General features: G+C 43.4%; 1 protein-coding gene across 4 annotated transcripts in view; it reads left to right on the top strand.

Moving 5' to 3' along the window:
• Window positions 1–17,695, top strand: part of RCHY1 (ring finger and CHY zinc finger domain containing 1) — a 107,651-nt gene that overhangs the window by 81,016 nt on the left and 8,940 nt on the right. For all 4 annotated transcript variants that reach the window (XR_012234987.1, XR_012234986.1, XM_073590620.1 and 1 more), the window contains exons 6-8: window positions 10,115–10,173; window positions 13,596–13,622; window positions 14,903–15,023. Coding sequence is in view for 2 of the 4 variants with exons in the window: in XM_073590620.1 (XP_073446721.1) it covers window positions 10,115–10,173; window positions 13,596–13,622; window positions 14,903–15,023 (207 nt within the window). In the remaining 2 variants the exon portion in view is untranslated. The remainder of the gene's footprint in view (window positions 1–10,114; window positions 10,174–13,595; window positions 13,623–14,902; window positions 15,024–17,695) is intronic.

Raw genomic sequence — 17,695 nt, forward strand, 5'->3', positions numbered from 1 at the left:
AGGTTGGCACCCTCTTGGAACGCAAATGGCGCCTCCACTCCACGGCGGCTGTCCCTTCTCACCCTGTTATATCCTAACTCAGGATGGCCGATGTAAAGGAACACAAAACACCTCACTGGTTTGGGTGTCTATTTCACTAAATGAAGCAGTCCAGATAAGCACCCATCACCACAAACCACCAAAAATAAACAAATAGAGGGTACAACCAGTAACCGAGAATCAAAATTACTTAATTGGGAAATGAAAAGGAGGTGGGATCTAATAATCCTTAATTGGGAGCGTCCCTACCTGACAGCGGAGCTTTTTCACCCTAAATTGTACTGGTGCCCCCGCTCCGCGTCGGCTGTCCCTTACTGACCCTTATAATACCCACCTAACTTCAAAATGCAAAATCTAAGGGGACAGGATAGGGCCTATAGGGCATAAATTAACTAAAGGACTGCTACTAAATAGACCCCCCCCCCAAGACCCAACAAGCACCCAAAACAAACACAGGGTTAAGGCAAATGGGGATTAGTGGGTAAGGCCGGTTTCACATTAGCGCATTTTCAGCGCGCGCACGGCCGGGGGTAGCTCCGCCCCCGAGCCGGCTCTCTGCCCGGCGTGCCCGCCCCTTGCCTGTAGTGCCGCCTCCTAGCGGACGGCGGCGCCTGCGATCGGCGCACCCTATCTTTAGCATAGGGTGCGCCGATCGTGCGCAGGTCGTGCGCTAGTTGCGCTTTGACCTGCGCTGCGCACTTTTGACGGTGCGCCGTGCGCGCCAAAATCGAACTTTTCGGATTTTGGCGCGCACGGCGCACCGTCATAAGTGCGCAGCGCAGGTCAAAGCGCAACTAGCGCACGACCTGCGCACGATCGGCGCACCCTATGCTAAAGATAGGGTGCGCCGATCGCAGGCGCCGCCGTCCGCTAGGAGGCGGCGCTACAGGCAAGGGGCGGGCACGCCGGGCAGAGAGCCGGCTCGGGGGTGGAGCTACCCCCGGCCGTGCGCGCGCTGAAAATGCGCTAATGTGAAACCGGCCTAAGCTGGACATTAACAATAGTCACTGATACACAATTAGTGTCCCACTTATGGTATTGTAATGATAAACACAAAAAAAAATACAACTTCAAAGATCACCTATTTGAATCTTGACATGTCCGCTCCCATATAAATCAACATATATCACCACAATTTATATTGCTCATTGCCCTCATATTGCACTATACCCAGGAGAAAAAGACCAGACAGTATATAACAGATTAAGGAAAACTTATCTCAATGCTGATAAGATCATACCTCGCCTTGAGGTGTACCTGCCTCAAAGGGACATCTGCGTGAATGAGTCCTTGGTTCACTTCAAGGGAAGGCTGCGATCCCAGTAAGAGGGCCAGGTACGGAATCAAACTCTATAAGCTGTGTGAGAGTACCTCAGGGTACACCCACAGGTTTAGAGTGTATGAAGGGAAGGACACCCGGATTGAACCCCCGGAGTGTCCTCCTTTCCTGGGAGTGAGTGGGAAAATTGTGTGGGATTTGGTGCACCCACTGCTGGATAAAGGTTATCACCCCTACACTGATAACTTTTATACCAGCGTCCCACCCTACAAATCCCTCTCTGAGCGAGGTACCGCAGCCTGCAGTACTGTCCGCAAAAATCAGAGAGGCCTCCCGAAGACGCTACTTGGGCAGATGCTCCAAAAAGGTGAGAGCAGAGCCCAATGTAGCGATCACCTGCTGGTGGTCAAGTACAAGGACAAGAGGGATGTCCATCTCTTGACCACCATACACGGTGATGGCAGTACCCTCTGCACTGTACGGGGTACCTCTACACAGGTCCGCAAACAGACCTGTGTAGTGGGGTACAACAAAAACATGGGGGGCGTTGATCTCTCCGATCAACTCCTCCAACCGTACAATGCATTGAGGAAGGCCAAGGTATGGTATAAAAAGCTGGTCGTGCACATTGTCCAAATGGCAATGCTCAACGCATTCCTGCTGTCACAATGTGCATGCCACACCGATACGTCGTACCTGCATTTGCAGGAGATAGTCGTTAAGGCCCTGATGTTTAGCGCTCAGGAAGGAGCGGGCCCCAGTACTTCTGGAACTGAAGGTGCTCGTATTGTACCAGGTCAGCATTTTCCGGGGGAGGTCCCGCCAACCCAAAGAAAAGGTGTCGAGTGTGTTACAAAAAAAGAATATGCAGGGACACCATTTATCAATGCTACACTTGCCCCGAAAAACCTGGCCTGTGTATGAAGGATTGCTTCAGATTGTACCACACCTTGATGCACTACTAATTTACATTAGATTAGTTGGGGGCACATCTAGATTTGGTCTTTGGGGGTCTAGTATCCAAAATGATGTCACATGTGAGGTTTTTTTCCTGTTTAGGCACATCAGGGGCTCTGCAAACGGAACATGACGCCAGCAGACCATCAAAGTCTGCATTCCAAAACGTCACTACTTCCCTTTCGAGCCCCCACGTGTGCCTAAGCTGTTTTTTCCCACATGTGAGGTATCCGAGTACTCAGGACAAATTGGACAACGACTTTTGGGATCCAATTTCTCCTGTTACTCTTGGGAAAATTAAAAATTGGGGACTAAATGATCATGTATGTGGGAACAAAATAGGATTTTATATTTTCACGCCCGGGCATTATAAACTTTAGCGAAACACTGGGGGGGTTCAAAGTGCTCACCACACATCTAGATAAGTTTCTTAGGTTGTCTTGTTTCCAAATCGGGTCACTTATGGGGGGTTTCTACTGTTTAGGCACATCAAGGGCTCTGCAAATGGAACATGACACCCGCAGACCATTCCATCCAGTCTGCATTCCAAAACTTCATTACTGCCCTGACGAGCCCTGACGTGTGCCCAAACAGTAGTTTTCTCCGACATATGGAGTATCAGCATACTCAGGACAAACTGGACAACAATTTTTGGGGTCCAATTTCTCCTGTTACCCTTGGGAAAATAAAAAATTGGGGACTAAGAAATCATTTTTGTGGAAAATTTTTTTTTTTTTTTTCACGCCCGGGCATTATAAACTTGAGCGAAACACTGGGGGGGGTTCAAAGTGCTCACCACACATCTAGACAAGTTCCTTAAGGGGTCTAGTTTCCAAAATGGGGTCACTTGTGGGGGGTTTCCACTGTTTAGGCACATCAACGCGACATGGCGTCCGATCTCAATTCCAGCCAATTTTAGGTTGAAAAAGTCAAACGGTGCTCCTTCCCTTCTGAGCCCTGCCATGTGCCCAAACAGTGGTTCCCCCCACATATTGGGTATCAACATACTCAGGACAAATTGGAAAACAACTTTTGGGGTCCAATTTCTCCTGTTACCCTTGGGGAAAATAAAAAAAATTGTTGCTAAAAGATCATTTTTATGACTAAAAAGTTAAATGTTCATTTTTTCATTCCACGTTGCTTCTGCTCCTGTGAAGCACCTGAAGGGTTAATGATCTTCTTGAATGTGGTTTTGATCAGCTTGAGGGGTGCAGTTTTTAGAATGTTGTCACTTTTGGGTATTTTCTGCCATATAGACCCCTCAAAGTGACTTCAAATGTGAAGTGGTCCCTAAAAAAAATGGTTTTGTAAGTTTTGTTGTAAAAATGAGAAATCGCTGGTCAACTTTTAACCCTTATAAAAAATTTTGTTTGCCAAATTGTGTTGACATACAGTAGACATGGGAAATGTTGTTTAGTAACTATTTTGTGTCACATATTTCTCTGTTTTAAGGGCATAAAAATTCAAAGTTTGAAAATAAACGCAGTTATAGTGGTAAAATTTTACCACTAAAGTGAAGTACAACATGTCATGAGAAAACAGGGGTTAATAGCCAGTAAAGGCTATGCAGACAGCGGCAGGCTGATGTTCATAGCCTGGGAAGGGGCCCATGGGTATTACCCCCTTCACAAGATACACAAATATTGTCCCCCCGGCGGTCGGCGTTCCCCTTCTGGCGCCATTATTTTTTTTTTAAACATATATGGCTATATATCTATGGACATATCTATAGCTAGATCTATGGATATCCATAGATATATCCATAAATATATAGCCATATGTATTTTTTTATCTAATATATAAAGCTGAATGTTTGTGTGCGTGTGTGTATGTTTGTATGTATGTGTGTATGTCCGGGATTGGCAGCCACAAAATTTTGCACAGTCACACGTCTGGACCCCGAGAGCGTCATAGGCTATGTTGTGAGGAGAAATTTTAACCCCGCGCGTTCCAATTCACCAAGCAATTTTGCCTATAGATACATAATGGGGAAAAAGTATGTATGCGTGTATGTCCGGGATTGGCATCTGCACCGTCGCAGCTACAGCCACAAAATTTTGCACAGTCACACGTCTGGACCCCAAAAGCGTCGTAGGCTATGTTGTGAGGCGAAATTTTAACCCCGCGCATTCCAATTCACCAAACAATTTGGCCTATTATTCTTATCATTTCTATGGTGTTATCGTCCTTCTGTAAAGCTGGACATAACACAATTTATTACCGTGCCAACACAGACCACCCTCTGACACAGACTGCAGGGGGAGCCCAGTATCACACAGGATAGGATTAGATACATGGCTCAGCAGTCAGTATCACACAGGATAGGATTAGATACACAGCTCAGGGGTCAGTATCACACAGGAGAGGATTAGACACATGGCTCAGCAGTCAGTATCACACAGGATAGGATTAGATACACAGCTCAGCAGTCAGTATCACACAGGATAGGATTAGATACACGGCTCAGCAGTCAGTATCACACAGGATAGTATTAGATACACGGCTGAGCAGTCAGTAACACACATGATAGGATTAGGTACACGGCTCAGCGGTCAGTATTACGCAGGATAAGTTTAGATACACGGCTCAGCAGACGGTATCACACAGGATAGGATTAGATACACTGCTCAGCAGTCAGTATCACACAGGATAGGATCAGATACACGGCTGAGCAGTCAGTAACACACGATAGGATTAGATACACAGCTCAGCAGAAAGTATCACACAGGAGAGGATTAGGTACACAGCTCAGCAGACATCACACAGGATAGGGTTAGATACACAGCTCAGAAACAGGATGTGCCAAAGGAGAGGACATTTTCATTCCAAGAATTCCACTCATTCCATCTGATTTTGTTTTTTGATTTTAAACGCCTCCAGTTTCCAGTTCAACTGCTATTTTCAATGTCCATTAACAATGCTCAGGGACAGTCCTTGAAAGTAGTAGGGATCGATTTGCAATCTCCATGCTTTTCTCATGGTCAACTTTACGTGGTCTGTTCAAGAGTTGGAACTGCCAAAAATCTGTTCATCTTTGCACTGAAAGGAAAAACCAAAAATCTAGAATGAGTTGAAAATAAAATACTATCAATACTTGGGTAATCGTTTAGTTAATTTGTGTTGCAAATCTGTAGTGTTGAATATATGATGTGAAATGTTTTTATGTGCAATATAATCATTATAACTTGTTATAACTAACCAAAGTTGGTTACTATGCCCAGGTAACGCCGGGCTCTTCAGCTAATATATATATATATATATATATATATATATATATGTGTATGTGTGTGTGTGTATTCTATCTGTCCCATATCTGTCTATAGATCTGTCTATCTGTCTGGGCGTTTTTAAAAATGGATCTGTCAAAAAACGGAAGAAACGGAAGAAAAAACAGATGCGATGGATCCGTTTTTTCAACAGATCTGCTAGTCGGATTCGTCGAAAACACTGATCTGTCTCATCAGTTTTTCACAATATGCGATGGATCCATCGATACGACGAATTGTGACTGACGCCAAAAAACTGATATGTGAAAGCAGCCTAACACTAATGGATGTTACTGGTGCTGCTAGGGTTGCTTGTATTACTGTTGATAGGGCATTATTTGGCAGTAATGAAGCCACTGATGATCTCCCTACTCATGGATTGTGGGGGGTTACTCTGATTGTGAAGTCATGAGGGTTATTTAGCATTTCACTGTTTTGGGCACTGAGGCTAGAGTACTGTTGCGAGGGATTGTGACTGTCGCTGCTACTTAGGGTGTTGTAGCTCAGCTGTTGCTGTTCTTTTTCAAGGGAATTTGTCCCCAGGTTTTTACCAAATAATCTGAGAGCAGCATGATACTGAGACAGGGAACCTGATTCCAGCAACGTGTCACTTGCTGGACTTCTTACTGTACTTTTGATAAATTCAAGAGATTAGCTGTAGAGACCTAGTAAACTTGCTGCTATGTAACCCGTGTTATTCATGAGATCTGTATAACCCTGACCTATCCACAGTGTATATGTAAAGCTGCCAATCAATGTTGTGGTAGGTTGGTTAGGAAAAACCTAGTGATTGATTTCTTTTAAGAAACTTAACTGGACAATCCACATGAGTGGCAAAGCCTGTAATACATATTTCCTCAATATAATGACGATTCTGCAGACTTTAAAAGCCACAGCATGCCCTAATGTTCATACTGATTTTTTCCATTACAGTTAGGTCCCTATATATTTAAATGGACAGAGACAATATTTTTCTAATTTTGACTCTAGACATTACCACAATGAATTTTAAACAAAACAATTCAAATGCAGTTGAAGTTCAGACTTTCAGCTTTCATTTGAGGGTATGCACATTAAAATGGGATGAAGGGTTTAGGAGTTTCAGCTCCTTAACATGTGCCACCGTGTTTTTAAAGGGACCAAAAGTAATTGGACAATTGACTCCAAGGCTATTTCATGGACAGGTGTGGGCAATCCCTTCGTTATGTCATTCTCAATTAAACAGATAAAAGGCCTGGAGTTGATTTGAGGTGTGGTTCTTGCATTTGGAAGGTTTTGCTGTGAAGGAAACATGCGGTCAAAGGAGCTCTCCATGCAGGTGAAACAAGCCATCCTTAAGCTGCGAAAACAGAAAAAACCCATCCGAGAAATTGCTACAACATTAGGAGTGGCAAAATCTACAGTTTGGTACATCCTGAGAAAGAAAGAAAGCACTGGTGAACTCATCAGTGCAAAAAGACCTGGGCGCCCACGGAAGACAACAGTGGTGGATGATCGCAGAATAGTCTCCATGGTGAAGAGAAACCCCTTCACAACAGCCAACCAAGTGACCAACGCTCTCCAGGAGGTAGGCGTATCAATATCCAAATCTACCATAAAGAGAAGACTGCATGAAAGTAAATACAGAGTGGGTTCACTGCACGGTGCAAGCCACTCATAAGCATCAAGCATAAAAAGGCTAGACTGGACTTTGCTAAAAAACATCTAAAAAAGCCAGCACAGTTCTGGAAGAACATTCTTTGGACAGATGAAAGCAAGATCAACCTCTACCAGAATGATGGAAAGAGAAAAGTATGGCAAAGGCGTGGCACAGCTCATGATCCAAAGCATACCACATCATCTGTAAAACACGGCGGAGGCAGTGTGATGGCTTGGGCATGCATGGCTGCCAGTGGCACTGGGTCACTAGTGTTTATTGATGATGTGACACAGGACAGAAGCAGCCAAATTAATTCTGAGGTATTCAGAGCCATACTGTGTGCTCAGATCCAGCAAAATGCAGCCTAACTGATTGGTCGTCGTTTCATACTACAGATGGACAATGACCCAAAACATAAAGCCAAAGCAACCCAGGAGTTTATTAAAGCAAAGAAGTGGAATATTCTTGAATGGCCAAGTCAGTCACCTGATCTCAACCCAATTGAGCATGCATTTCACTTGTTAAAGACTAAACTTCAGACAGAAAGGCCCACAAACAAAGAGCAACTGAAAACCACCACAGTGAAGGCCTGGCAGAGCATCAAAAAGGAGGAAACAGCGTCTGGTGATGTCCATGAGTTCAAGACTTCAGGCAGTCATTGCCAACAAAGGGTTTTCAACCAAGTACTAGAAATGAACATTTTATTTAATCTGTCCAATTACTTTTGGTCCCTTTAAAAACAGGGTGGCACATGTTAAGGAGCTGAAACTCCTAAACCCTTCATCCAATTTTAATGTGGATACCCTCAAATGAAAGCTGAAAGTCTGAACTTCAACTGCATCTGAACTGTTTTGTTTAAAATTCATTGTGGTAATGTCTAGAACCAAAATTAGAAAAATGTTGTCTCTGTCCAAATGTATATGGATCTAACTGTATCTATGAATGGCATTTAAAGACCACATCTACTTGGATTACACTGTAAATTGCCAAGGTTTTCAGTGCAGCACCAATGCTTTGACTTCTGAACAAACCTCTATACTATTTATTTTACATTACATTAAAGGGAACCTGTCACCCCTCCCCTCAGGCGGTTTTAACTAAAAGAGCCACCTTGTGTAGCACTAATGCTGCATTCTGTCAAGGTGGCTCTTCTATTTGGCATCCTTTCCACCCCTGAAATAATTGTCTTTTTAATTTGTCTGTCATACCTGTAATTTTGTCTGCGGGGCAGGTCTTTCCCTGCAGAGAACTACTGCGCATGCCCAAGATTCCCAGCCCCGCAGTGTGAATAATTCAGAAGAGACTGTGGGGCGGGATCTCGGGCCGCGCGTCCACGTAGGCGCGATAAGGAAGAAATCATGTGATGTCAGTGGACTGGCAGCGCTAACTTCGCATGCCCGAGAAAAAAGTTTACAGCGCAGGCGCCATGAAAGTAAATGAACGATGAGGAGGCGGTGCCCACAAGAAAGGAGGAAATGACTGATGGATGTGAGGCGTCTGTGTCCGGGGGGAAATAGATGCAAAGAAAAGATGTGTGTAACAAGGGCGGGATCAACGCCAAAACATCAAAACAATATAATAATATCCAAAGATACTAAAAAATAATATTGACAAATTTTATTAGCATATGAAAAAACACATATTCAAGTGACAAAAATGAAAAACAATTAAAAAGCCAAAATATGGCCATGAAAGACACTCCTAAGGCAAAAGGATCCCATAATAGGGATGAATTGCTCACCTCTAAAATGCTGGGCAAAAATACACAAAATAGAACTATATCATACAATGTACAAATATTTGTAGAGAGTAGGACCTGAATAGAGCATATATATGATGAACAGAATCTCACTAATAAAGCCCGAATTGGGCTTTATTATTAAGGCATTTTTGTTTTATTCTGTTGGATATTCTTTTTGCTTTACCATTTGCAGCCCTAGTGGTTTACTTTTAGGAATTGCTATATTTTTGGCTATACTTTAACTTGAGGCTTATTTGTCTTTGAAGGGCTTTATTCCATTTGTACCCCATATGGGGTGAAGTTTGTGAATTATTGTGTGCCATCCACCACCTGGTCCACTCTCATTTGTTATAACTCAGGCCTCAGTGCTTATGTTCTTATATATTCTATGTAACCAGGATTCACTTGCAATATAGTTCTTAAATTCATGTGCATAATGCCTTTTCATGTCATAAAGTGAGATTCTGTTCATCATATGCTCTATTCAGGTCCTACTCTCTACACATATTTGTACATTGTATGATATAGTTCTATTTTGTGTATTTTTGCCCAGCATTTTGGAGGAGGTGAGCAATTGATCCCTATTATGGGATCTTTTTGCCTTTGGAGTGTCTTTCATGGCCATATTTTGGCTTTTTAATTGTTTTTAATTTTTGTCACTTGAATATGTGTTTTTTATATGCTAACAAAATTTGTCAATATTATTTTTTAGTATCTTTGGATATTATTATATTGTTTTGGGGTTGATCGCGCCCTTGTTACACAAATCTTTTCTCTGCCTCTATTTTCCAATTTATATGTGTGTGGTCAGCAGTCCCCCTTATGCCTTAGTAGTGCCCTCAAGCCTTCCTGGTGTGTCCGGGGGGAAAGGCCTGCCCCCCAGACAAACTACTGGTATGACGGACAAATTATAAAAACGATTATTTCAGGAGTGGAAAGGATGCCAAATAGAAGAGCCACCTTGACAGAATGCAGCATTAGTGCTGCACAAGGTGGTTCTTTTAGTTAAAAAAATGCCTGAGGGGTGACGGGTTCCCTTTAAGAAATGATGAAAATACAAAGGATGATATATTCTTACATGCCTGGACTCTGTTGCAGAGTACACCTAGCTTCAGAATGTGTCAGAGTAGACAGTCTTGTATCTGTGAGTGCTGCACATAAAATATTACCCTCTGTATTGCCTTTCTCTACAGGATATACATACCTCCAGAGTTGGCGCTCGTGTTCTCCCTTGCGGGCATCTTTTGCACAGGTGAGAATATACATGATTCAGGCTAGGTTTGAGTATGACTTATCAGCTGTCAAATCAGTATTTCTATGGGATTGAAAGATTGCCAGAGTGCATCAGTATTTATCTTTGAAATCAAGGGATGGTACATTGTCTATTTTTCAAACAGTCTGTTCGATTGATACTGCTATTTCAGTTCTCTCCAGAGTGAATATTCTCTAATCACAGCTAGTGATGAGCGAGTATATTTGTTACTATTCGCTTTTTGCACGGATAGTACGGTAATCTGGTTACGTGTTACATTGCAAGAATTTGGGCACTCGCCTCGCTATATTCGGATGTCCCGCCCTGCAGTTTTGGCACCTCTTTTGCAGCCACTAAACATGCTGGACTTCTTATCCAATCACAGTAATGCCGCAGACATCTTGGTTGTAACATTAATGTGATTGGCTGGCGACCCAGCTTCATAGGGTCTATTGAAGCCCTGCAAGCATAGGGAGAGATCCTCAGCTGCTTGAGAGAGTCTTTAGGCCTCTTGATAACACAAAATCCCTTTTCAGGGCTACCTGCAGTGTATACTAGGTCAGTGTAGAGAAGGGAGAGAGAGAGATACTCGTGCAGGGACAGTTTAAAGGAGCCGGTCACTAGCTCCATAATACCACCAAAAAAATAGCTCTTATCATAGCTGAAGACACACAACAAAGTCAGAGTACAGGGAGGGAGAGATTGTGTATTAGGTAGGAAGATGTTAAAGTGTTCTTCCAGTGTCCATTTTAAAACAGTAAAAGATTTTAAAGCAATATTTTTCCAGCACACAGAGTACTAGCATTTAGTGCTGCCTTTTTTTTTTTTTTTTTTAAAGCAACGGCATATTTTCCCTGCTGTTTTTTGGGGTCAGAGCCTGCTGTCCACATTAGTCCACTGAAAAAGGCGTTAAGTGCCCTACGCAAAGCAATAATCCAAACATTTCTTACTGTCTGCTACCAAGCACGCACCAGGCCATTTTCCCCTCTGTTTTTGGAGTCAGAGCCTGGCTTCTGCTGTCCACATTGTTCCACTTAAAAAGGCGTTAAGTGCCCTACACAAAGCAGTAATTCAAACATTTCCTACTGCCTGCCACCAAGCACTCACCAGGCCATTTTCCCCTCTGTTTTGCTAGGGGTGCCAGCCCTGCGTTAGACAAGCACGTGTTAAACAATCTGAACCATGCTCTCACCAATGCCATAACCAGGAAGGTCCACCTAACAACAGACACCTGGACAAGTTGTTGTGGACAGGGGCTATACATTTCTGTCACGGCACACTGGGTGAACCTGGTGGAGGGTGGGACAAAGGCGAAAACTGGAACATCACACATCCTACCCGTGCCAAGAATAGCGGGCCCAACTTCTGTCAGTGTTTCCGCCTCTTCATATTCCATTTCCTCTCTCCCCTCCTCCTGCTCCTCATCCTCTGCTGAAGTACCCTTCCCATCACTGCCAAGTTGGGACCTGTGCTGCAGCGCATTGGCAAAGTGGCACACTCTGCTGAAGCTGATCTGTCTAGGTCATAAACCACACACTACAGCAGAGCTGTGGCAAGCTTTCAAACAGACCGATCAGTGGCTCTCCCCGCTGCACCTCCAACCCGGTCAGGTCATCTGTGATAATGGGCATAACCTGGTGGCAGCTTTAAAGGTCGACAAGCTGGTACACGAGCCATGCATGGCTTACGTGCTGAACCTAGTTGTTCAGAAATTTCTTAAAAGTTACCCTGCCTTGTTGTACCTACTTGAGATGGTGCGCGACGTATTGGTGCCCATTTCCGCCATTCCTCTACCACTTTTGCTGGTCTTACAGCGCTGCAAAAGCGCTTGAATTTGAAAAAGTCACTGACTCATTTGCGACCCGCCCATGCGGTGGAACTCAACCTATCATATGTTGGAGAGGATTAGTCAGCAGCAGAGGGCAGTAGCTGAATACAAGCTTCAACATGCCCTTCAGACTGAGAGTCAGCCACCACACATAACAGTCGAGTGGGTGTGAATCGCTGACATTTGCGAGGTACTTGAGAACTTTTGAGTACTGCACCAAGCTCGAGATCAGGCTATTATCAGCGTAACCATCCCGCTCTCTTCTCGCTAGTCACTGAGGCTGCGCTCACAGCATTTAAGTCAGCAGTGCTTCTTAGCCTGGACGGTCGCATCTTGGCGACTTTTAAGGACTTCTAAGGCTCAGAAATATTTATCTCCTTCATGACAAGAATCTTTAATACTTATTAGAGCCCCTATAGCATTTGTTCCTAGAGATACAGTTGGAAGAGTAGTTCTCAAGTTAAAAGGAACACTAGCTACACAACCCTGACATTTAAGATATCACCGGCTCCTGCTAGATTACTGGGGAGGCGGGTGGAAAAAAAAAACCTTGAGGGACTGAAGAAAACCTACAGCATTTAGGAGCATACTAAAGGTCTCCTTGCCCAAATTCCAATATGTACAATTTTACTTACCCAGAGGTCATCTGCAACATGCTGAAAATCATATAAATGAGCCAGAAATGTTTCCTGATTCTGTTTTGTGAACCAGTGAAAGAAAGCGGGTACTTTTTAGGTCCATGGATCAGCAGTATGACTGGAGGAAGAAGACTGAAGAATACACTGCCTAGAGTGAAATATGGTGGTGGCTCAGTGATGCTCTAGGCTATTTTGCTTCCACTGGCACTGGAAGCTTGCAGCATGTGGGGGCAAGATGGATTCAATCAAGCGTCAGGAAATCCCAGAAAAAACATCATGCCTTTTGTGAGGAAGCTGAAGCTTGAGAATCATTGGACCTTCCAACCAGACAATTATCCCAAACATACCTCAAAGTCCACCAAAGCTTAGTGTTAGAAGAATTCCTGGAAGATTTTGGAGTGGCCTTCTTACTGAAAACCCATAGAAAATCATTGGGATTTGAAGAAGGGGGTTGCAGTACACAAACCCAAGAATTTTAATGAACTGGAGGCCAAATGCCCATGAGCAATGAGCGAAGATTCCCCAGGAATGCTGCCAAGAAGCTGGTGTTTAGCGATGCATGAGGTTTGCAGATGGTCATATTAACCAAACGTTCTCGAACTGTTAAAAGCACTTATGAAGGGGCTGAATAATTCTGAGATTGTGGTCAGTAAAAGTGGTATTTGTGTTAAATTTGGGAAAAACACCTGTTGTATTATTTGTGTTGCGTTATTGCAAATTGTTCTTGTTTGGTTTCTTGCAAAGAGCAGAACTTTTTTAAATTTTGCTAATAAACCTGATTTACACTAGTGATTGAAAGAAAGGGAAAAGCGATTATATTTTGACTTTTGGTTATTTGTATCTCATTCCAGAAATAGATTTATCCTAATGTTTTCTTATCGGATTCTGTGCATTTGGGTGATTATGATTATGTCCTTCAGAATCTAATTTGCTATTGTTTTGTTTTGTCCCTCCAGTACATGTTATGAAGACATGCTAAAACAGTAAGTATATTACAGCACTCGTTGCCTTAAATGCCATTTGTGCATCCTGGCAGAATGTCTGAAACTGAATCATAGCATTGTACGCTGAACAGTATCTGCCTGCCTTTTACGTCTGGGTCTTAAATCTGGCCTTTTCTGCATACCAAAGCGATGAAACAGTTTTTCTAATCTGATTTGATACTAATTTCTGTTGACCTCGCTTTTGATATGGGACTGACCTTCGTTTGGCTTGCCTGGTCTGCAAAATTGAATTTCTTAAGAACAGAACACATCGGGATGCTGCATTAGTAGTACTGTTTTTCAGATCCTTTTATATAGATTATGCATAGTTATGTGCACTCTTTCTAATCTACATTTGTCATTGGGTGTAATCATTCACGGCAATGTCCTACATTTACATTGCGTTATATACTGGATTATAAAAATTCTCTTTTATATGTAATGCTGTTGTGTGCTGAAGGTGGCCATGCAAATGTGGAGTGAAAATAGCCATACACCTTATATCACCTGTAGCTATCGCCCCAAATAATATACTAAACAGGCTTATTATGACTATGGAGGGAGGAGAAGGAGCTAAATGAGAAGGAGCTCTCCAATGCATAAGACGATTGGCTGCAAAATCCATCATGACTGATCCACAATGGATTGTCGCTAGGTATACTGGTGTGTGCTGCAGAAATCAGGATCTACGAAGAGGAATCTGACGGTTATGAGTAGGGATAGGCGGACCGATTGAAGTTCTGGTACCTGACCCAAATTTTTAAAAAAGTTTGGTTTGATTACCAGAACAGTAGCCAAACTTCCATCCCAACCCCATTGAAAATAATCTATTCATTCTCTCTCTGTTTGGGACTCTCTCTCTGGGTCTCTCTCTCTCTTTGCTTGAATATCTCTCTCTGGGTCTTCTCGACACCACTTAACCCAAACACTGCACCGGACTTCAGCAGAAAGTCTGTATTCAGCATTCAGGCCCAAACAATGATTGTCCGGTACAAGCACCAAACATTTCTGTCCAAGGTCACCCATCTCTGGTTATAAGCAGTTTTTGTTAGATTATTTTTTATAATGCTGCTGGTACAGAAATTTAGTATTTTTATTTTCCCCTCGCATGTTATTAGATAAGAATTTTTGCAAAAAGAAATTATGCCATGTATAAAAATGATGAATAGTGTAATATTTTACTATCAAAACAACAAAATGGATAAAATCCAAATGCAATGACTTATCTGGTGACATTTTTGGCTATAAAACTAATAAAGCTTCACCCCCTTTCATTACAGGGGTTACAGATGTCCACTATGCATGCGTTCTGCCCTGGATATGTCTAGGTACTGGAACCAACTTGATGAAGAAGTTGCCCAGACGCCAATGCCACCTGAATATCAGAATATGAACGTTGATGTGAGTGAATGAACAGATTCACTTCATACGTGCTAGCTAAATTCGATTACATTGAGGCTGTGTTCACACACAGCGTTTTTTTTTTTCGCGGTTTTCCTGCGCATTTACCAAAAAATCAGCTCAAAAAATGCTTAAAAGAAGCTTCCCATTCATTTTAATGCATTTTGCACTTTTTGTGCATATTGATGCGTTTTTTAGCACGAAAAGAACGCTTCGCGGTAAAAAACGCAGCATGCTCATTAATTTCGCGGTAAATTCCGCATTTCTGGCTATTTTCTGTGTGTCTGGGGACGCGCGGCAAAAATGTACGTTTTCTGGGAAGGAGTCCTGTTTTTATGCAGAAATTTTCTGCATACGTGTGCACATAGCCTGAAGAATCTTCCAAAGACTAATGATCAGTTAGGCTGGTTTCACATTTGCGTTTTTTTTCGCGGTAATTTAGCGCTAAATAGCGCATGCGGTTTTTTTTCCTATACTTTGCATGGGATGCGCTTATGTGCGCATACACATGCGTTTGTACGCGTTTTACCGCGCATGCGGTTTTTTGCGGTATGCGCTCGGGCGCACAAAATGCAACTTGTTGCATTTTTTGTGCGTCCGATTTGCCTCAAAAAAACGCATGCGCGCGCAATGCGTTTTTTTACAGCAAGACACCCATTATAAGTCTATGGTGAGCATATGTGCGCATTGGCATGCTTATGTATGCGTTTTTTTGCACATGCGTTTTTTTTTTTTACCATTAGTTTAGACAATGGAATTTAGGGGTTTGGGTAAAGTTAGGGTTAGTTAAGGGGGTTTAGGGTCAGGGTTAGGGTTAGGGTCAGGGTTAGGGTTAAGTATGGTTTGGTTAAGGGTTAGGGTCAGGGTTAGGGTCAGGGTTAGGGTCAGGGTTAGGGTTAAGTATGGTTTGGTTAAGGGTCAGGGTTAGGGTCAGGGTTAAGGTTAGGGTTAAGGTTAAGTATGGTTTGGTTAAGGGTTAGGGTCAGGGTTAGGGTTAAGTATGGTTTGGTTAAGGGTTAGGGTTAGGGTTAAGTATGGTTTGGTTAAGGGTTAGGGTCAGGGTCAGGGTTAGGGTTAAGTATGGTTTGGTTAAGGGTTAGGGTCAGGGTCAGGGTTAGGGTTAAGGTTAAGTATGGTTTGGTTGAGGGTTTGGGTCAGGGTTAGGGTTAAGGTTAAGTATGGTTTGGTTAAGGGTTAGGGTCAGGGTTAGGGTCAGGGTTAGGGTTAAGTATGGTTTGGTTAAGGGTTAGGGTCAGGGTTAGGGTTAAGGTTAAGTATGGTTTGGTTAAGGGTTAGGGTCAGGGTTAGGGTCAGGGTTAGGGTTAGGGTTAAGTATGGTAGGGTTAGGGTCAGGGTTAGGGTTAGGGTTAAGTATGGTTTGGTTAAGGGTTAGGGTCAGGGTCAGGGTTAGGGTTAGGGTCAGGGTTAGGGTTAGTAAAGTCATGGTTTGGGTTAGTGTGAGGGGCCACCTAATGTTGGAAAAAACGCAAACGCGGTAAAAACGCACTAAAAACGCATACAAACGCTTAAAAACGCTGCGTTTTTTTCATGCATGCTCATAAAAATGCTTGAAAAAAACGCAGCAGTTGTATGCTTTTGTATGCGTTTTTCAATGCGTTTTTTTGCGGGAAAAACGCGCTGCAAAAAAAAGCAAGTGTGAAACAGGCCTTAGGCTAGTCAAACACTGAGCGACTAAATGCAAGCTGATGGGTCTGTTTAGGCCAGGTTCACATTGCGTTAATGCAGTCTGTTCAATGCATAGCGTTGATGGACTGGTTTAACGCTACTCCCTAACGCGATCGCGTTATGCTAGTGCAGATGCTCCAACAGTGCTAGCAGTGACGGACCCTCGAACGCTGCAGACCGCGTCCGAGGGTCCGTCACAAAATGACATGACAATGATTATGACATACGTTAGCTTTGCGCTACGTTATTGCCGCCTATGGGTGCGAGAACGCATCCGTTACATAGCGGTAATGCAGCTATGTAACGGATGCGTTAAACGCACCCCCCTAACACAGCATGAACCCAGCCTTAAGGCCCCGTCACACACAGCGATCTCGCTAGCGAGATCTCTGATTTTGTGACGCCACAGCCATCTCGCCAGGCGCTGGGAGCTCGTCTCTAAGTTAAATATCGGGTTACTAAGCAGCGCGCGTCACTTAATTACCCAATGTGTACCTTAGAAATCTGCGTGCTGGCACCTCCCGGCACAAGCACGAAGGTTTCTAAGGTACACATCGGGTAACTAAGTGACGCGCGCCGCTTAGTAACCCGATATTTACCTTAGAGACCAGCGTCCTCGCTGGTGCTGATCGCTGGTGAAGCTGCCTGTTTGGCAGCTCACCAGCGATCATGTAGCGATGCACCAGCGATCCTGACAAGGTCGTATCGTTGTCGGGGTCGCTGGTGCATCTTTGTGTGTGACGGGGCCTTTAGACAGGCAAATCGCACTTCCATGCTCACAGAGAGATTAACACAATCGTGTGCACATACAATATCATTGTTCTTTGCACCACATCTCCTGTTTACACTGGATGAAAGATGCAAAACTGATAAGACACGTGCATACTATGGTTTTATTTGTCTATTGTGTACATGGACCTCATCCTGACCAGAAATATGGTGTTCTGAATGTAGTTTAAAGAATTGATAGCCTCTCTGTAGGACAT

Source organism: Dendrobates tinctorius, unplaced genomic scaffold (genome assembly GCF_039654945.1).
Source record: "Dendrobates tinctorius isolate UK_male_01 unplaced genomic scaffold, ASM3965494v1 ptg000011l, whole genome shotgun sequence".
NCBI lineage: Eukaryota > Metazoa > Chordata > Amphibia > Anura > Dendrobatidae > Dendrobates > Dendrobates tinctorius.